A 5128-nucleotide genomic window follows, 5' to 3' on the forward strand; every position below is an offset into this window, starting at 1 on the left:
TTCCCTCCACCTTCTATTACATAAAGGATGAAGATATTTTTTAGATTCATCAACAGAAATGTGCACCTTGAAACGTACACACACACACACACACACACACACACACAACACACACACACACACCACACACACACACACACACACACACCAAGGCTGTACAGACGAGCAGCTAAACCACGCCCCCTACCGCGTCATATGCAAATTACAGCCAATATCTTCCACTTTTATTAACGAAGCCCCTTTTGAGATAAATGAAGCGAGCGGGTTGACATGTGAAGATGAACATGTGAAGAACATGTGTTCAGTCTCCTGCTGGGGCGCCAGCGGTCAACAGTCGGGCTCGGTGGGGTGGCGAGCCAGGGCAGCGGGCAGCGTGGTCCCACAGGGGCCCAGGAAGTGGAACCTGAAGCAGACGAAGACAGGAAGTGATTGAGCCTCAGTGAAAGGAAGCAGACTGGAGCCCACCTGAAGCGCCTGGTGGCAGGTGTGTCCTCCAGGTTGAATTCAGCCACAGGAACGCCTCTGGACGCCACCTGGGGCGCAAACATGGCTGCCGGATACACGACTGATGAAGTACCAACCTACAGAGCAGAGGAGCACACACACAACACACAGGGCTGATGAGCACAGCAGCACGGAGGGGCGGGGTCTGGGCAGGGGGCGGGGCCTGTGGGCGGGGCCTGTGGGTGGGATGGAAACAAACCAGTAAGGAGCACATGGGTAAAGAGGTACCCAGGAGGGTTAGGGTGAGACAGAGGGACAGAGAGACAGAGGGACAGAGGGACAGAGGGAGAGAGAGACAGAGGGACAGAGGGAGAGAGAGACAGAGGGACAGAGAGAGACAGAGGGAGAGAGAGACAGAGGGACAGAGGGAGACAGAGGGAGAGAGAGACAGAGGGACAGAGAGAGACAGAGGGAGAGAGAGAGACAGAGGGACAGAGAGACAGAGGACAGAGGGACAGAGGGAGAGAGAGACAGAGAGAGACAGAGAGAGACAGAGGGAGAGAGAGACAGAGGGAGACAGAGGGAGAGAGGGACAGAGAGAGAGAGAGACAGAGAGAGAGACAGAGAGAGAGAGAGACAGAGGGAGACAGAGGGACAGAGGGACAGAGAGAGACAGAGGAGAGAGAGACAGAGAGAGACAGAGAGACAGAGAGACAGAGGGAGACAGAGGGACACAGAGAGACACAGAGACAGAGGGACAGAGAGAGAGGGACACAGAGGGAGACAGAGGGACACAGAGGGAGACACACACCACGAGGCAGAGGTCACAGCTGTCCAACTCTTTCTCTGCACGAGCGAGGACGTCAGAGTCCAGAGCTTCTCCAAACCAAACCACAGCTGGTCTCAGGAGGCCTCGACAGCCGCTTTGATCACACCTGCGAGACACACACACACACACACACACACACACACACACACACACACACACACACCACACACACACACACACACCACACACACACACACACACACACACACACACACACTCTCTCTATCAGATAAATCCATGTCACCTGGACCAGCAGAGTCTCACCTGGGCAGCTGCTCCACAGGTATCGGAGCCTCTTCTGTGTCTGGGTCTGGAGCTCTGCAGCAGATAGTGAATCAGGACGTGGAGCTTCATAACCTGTGTGAAAGGTTCCTCAGGAACTGTTTTAAAATGAGCTTCAAATGCTTTGAAGGCTTTGAATCCACAACCTGATCAGATGTGACCCAGCAGCTTCATCAGCCTTCACTGCTCCATCAGGAGACTCGTGAGGATCCAGCAGATCACAAGATCCTTGTTCACCTCAGGTGATCAACATTCCCGTCTGCCCACACCTCTGCTGTCAGCAGGGATCCCACCCGATCCCACCCGCCCAGAAACCTCATCCTCATCATCCTCACGTCACCATCGTCACCATCATCATCCTCACGTCACCATCATCATCATCACCATCATCATCCTCACGTCACCATCATCACCATCATCATCCTCACGTCACCATCATCATCCTCCTCACGTCGTCACCATCATCATCCTCATCATCACGTCTCCCATCCCCCCGGCCTCTCACCCCCCGGTCTCTCATCCCCCCGGTCTCCCATCCCCCTGGTCTCCCATCCCCCCGGTCTCCCATCCCCCCGGTCTCTCATCCCCCGGTCTCCCATCCCCCTGGTCTCTCATCCCCCCGGTCTCTCATCACCATCCCCCTGGTCTCTCATCCCCCTGGTCTCTCATCACCATCCCCCTGGTCTCTCATCCCCCTGGTCTCTCATCACCATCCCCCCGGTCTCCCATCCCCCCGGTCTCCATCCCCCTGGTCTCCCATCCCCCTGGTCTCCCATCCCCCTGGTCTCTCATCCCCCTGGTCTCTCATCCCCCCGGTCTCCCATCCCCCCGGTCTCTCATCCCCCCGGCCTCTCACCCCCCGGTCTCCCCATCCCCCTGGTCTCTCATCCCCCTGGTTTCTCATCCCCCCGGCCTCTCACCCCCCGGTCTCTCATCCCCCTGGTCTCTCATCCCCCTGGTCTCCCATCCCCCCGTCTCCCATCCCCCTGGTCTCTCATCCCCCTGGTCTCTCATCACCATCCCCCTGGTCTCTCATCCCCCTGGTCTCCCATCCCCCTGGTCTCTCATCCCCCTGGTCTCCCATCCCCCTGGTCTATCATCACCATCCCCCTGGTCTCCCATCCCCCTGGTCTCTCACCCCCCGGTCTCCCATCCCCCCGGTCTCTCATCCCCCCGGCCTCTCACCCCCCTGGTCTCCCATCCCCCTGGTCTCTCATCACCATCCCCCCGGTCTCTCATCCCCCCGGTCTCTCATCCCCCTGGTCTCTCATCCCCCCGGCCTCTCACCCCCCCGGCCTCTCACCCCCCCGGCCTCTCACCCTTTGCCCTGCAGGGCGCCACAGATGGGACTCTGGTAGTTGTCCTCTTGGTGAGCGCAGGTCAGGCAGCGGGTCTGGAACAGGCTTCCTGGTTGGGCCACAGGGACAGAGGTCCAGGATGAGCGCTACAGGAGACACGCACCTTTCCCACCTTTATGTTTGTGCCGACAGCATTTTAAATGGTCAGTGTGCAGGTGTGAGTGATGCCATTGCTATCTGATGGTTTTCAGCTTGGGAGGGAACTCTGAAGGATGCTTAGGCCACAGGCGGCACCAGCCGGCCCGAACGGGCCCGACGCCGCCGCTCTGCCTCAGTGCTGCTGGGCAACCACAGGTTTCTACTTGCCGTGGATCTGCAGAACATTCCGGGATCCGGCACGGCGGTGGAGCTCATCGATGTTCTGAGTGATGACCGTGACCTTGCGTCCCTGTTTGCCTAAGCGCTCCTCACAGGCAGCGATGGCCAGGTGGGCGGGGTTGGGGCGTTTGGTGAGCATGACCTCGCGCCGGTAGTGGTAAAACTCCCAAACACGGGAGGGATTCCTGGAGAAGGCCTCTGGAGTGGCGAGACTCTGGAGGACAGAAAATAAAACCTAGAAGACCAAAGTTCTAGCAGCTGGATATGAACTCCGTTGGGCTTGTGACTAAATGCTGCTGCATTTACTTCAGACATCCCATGAAATTCCAGCAGGATTAGGAACGTCAGTCTGAGCCGGAACTATTTTGGTCTGTTAACATTTGGTCCCTTTGTGTGAGTAAGTTTGAAACTGGCGACATGTTCAGATGTTTCACCAGTTATTCGAGCTTCCAGCAGACCTTCATTCAAAGCCTTCTCTCATCCGCTTCAACTCATGTTCTCCAGTTACAAACAGGCTAATGAATGTTCTGATGGGTACGGTGACGAGGATGAGGAGGAGGACCTGTGCTTGCCATTTCCTCCAGTAGCCTCCAGCTCCTCTGAAGGTGGGGACGCCACTCTCAGCACTCACTCCTGCACCAGTGATGATGACGATGCTCTGAGCCGTGGAAAAGCTCTGCCGAAATTCTGCCATATCTGAGGAAAAGATGTGGCCGGAAGCACCAAGCACATTTACTGGGAAGAAACCAGCGGCGTGCTTCAGCTTTTACAAGCAACAAACCCTTTTAAACCTTTTTATTTAAACCCCAGAACATGTGACAAAGCTTCAGCAAACCTGAACTGGGCCTGGCCATGTTGGGGCAAACCCGGGCTCTGTTCATATTCAGGAGAGATGTTCTGCAGGTGAGCTGACGGACAAGCATCAGGTTTGACCTATGGAGGGAAATATGACACGGATCACTCCTGCGGGTATCAGAGCTACGCAAACACAAACCAATATGTGACAAATCCATTTACAACTATAAAAAACAGCATTTAGCATTTACCAAAACAAAAACGTACAGGTAGAACTCTCATTTATTCCACCGTTTAATAATGCGGTGTTTCTACATGAATGCCAGCTACTGCTAACGTAGCTTAACTAGCCTCGACAGGACTGAAACCCCACTTAACCTTCTACGAGCTGCCGACGGTACCCAAGTAAACCCTGTTTGAGGTTATGGGCTGTAACACGCTCGGAGTTGTCCTTTACTTGATTTCAGGAAAAACTCGGGGAATCTTGTTGGGTGTAAGTTTTGCTGACGCTAACGCCACCTGCCAGACAGGAAGTAGGGACGTCAGCTGGCGGAAACAGGAAGTAGTTGGTGTCCCGCGTCCAGTTGCTGCAGCCGTGCGGTCTGTCTGAGGAACAGCCTTTATTTAAATATGCGGAGTGAATTTGCTCCGCCCAAAGAACCAGCTCCAATCAATCTATTTTTCAAAGATACATTTTTATTTATTGTTCAATACACCAAATTCTTATTTATCCTATTTTCGAACGCTCACATTTGCGACGACGTTTTCTTTTGACTTGTCCACTAGAGGGCAGCATTGGCAAAGAGACAGAAATCAAGAAAACATCACAGCTTGCGTTTTTAAGTATTTCAATCAAATTGTGAAATGGGTTAGGGTTAGGTTAGCTTAGGGTTAGGTTAGGGGTTGGGGTTAGGTTAGGGTTAGGGGTTGGGGTTAGGTTAGGGTTAGGTTAGGTTAGGGGTTGGGGTTAGGTTAGGGTTAGGTTAGGGGTTGGGGTTAGAGTTTAGGGTTAGGTTAGGGTCAGAGTTCGGTTAGGGTTAGGGTCAGGCTTAGGTTACAGTTAGGGTTAGGGTTCGGTTAAGGTTAGGTCAGGGTTCGGTTA

At 54.4% G+C, this 5128-nt stretch overlaps 1 protein-coding gene across 12 annotated transcripts; it reads right to left on the minus strand.

Annotated features, from left to right (window-relative positions):
• Positions 1–207: 207 nt before the first annotated feature.
• On the minus strand, positions 208–4633 carry LOC130528973 (NAD-dependent protein deacylase sirtuin-5, mitochondrial-like). 12 transcript variants are annotated; one of them, XM_057038831.1, is made up of 9 exons: positions 4484–4632; positions 4067–4164; positions 3794–3927; positions 3216–3445; positions 2875–2958; positions 1538–1591; positions 1256–1379; positions 466–581; positions 208–403 (listed from the first exon to the last, which is right to left on the minus strand). In XM_057038831.1, exons 2-9 carry the CDS (start codon positions 4152–4154, stop codon positions 328–330), a joined length of 906 nt encoding a protein of 301 aa, XP_056894811.1. In that variant the 5' UTR covers positions 4155–4164; positions 4484–4632; the 3' UTR covers positions 208–327. The 12 variants fall into 12 exon arrangements, with proteins under 12 accessions (XP_056894811.1, XP_056894806.1, XP_056894809.1 ...); XM_057038826.1 differs by having other exon boundaries at positions 3794–3966; positions 4278–4576; XM_057038829.1 differs by having other exon boundaries at positions 2875–2962; positions 3220–3445; positions 3794–3966; positions 4405–4575.
• Between the last annotated feature and the right edge of the window lie 495 nt (positions 4634–5128).

This window comes from Takifugu flavidus, chromosome 7 (genome assembly GCF_003711565.1).
Source record: "Takifugu flavidus isolate HTHZ2018 chromosome 7, ASM371156v2, whole genome shotgun sequence".
Lineage (NCBI taxonomy): Eukaryota > Metazoa > Chordata > Actinopteri > Tetraodontiformes > Tetraodontidae > Takifugu > Takifugu flavidus.

Coding starts and splice junctions, on each gene's coding strand:
- LOC130528973 (XM_057038826.1), bottom strand. CDS start 4,154: ATGCTTGTCCGTCAGCTCACCTGCAGAACATCTCTCCTGAATATGAAC. Junction 1,592..2,874: donor GGCGCCCTGCAGGGCAAAGG/GTGAGAGGCCGG, acceptor TATCTGCTGCAG/AGCTCCAGACCCAGACACAG. Junction 582..1,255: donor GCTGTGACCTCTGCCTCGTG/GTGTGTGTCTCC, acceptor TCTGCTCTGTAG/GTTGGTACTTCATCAGTCGT.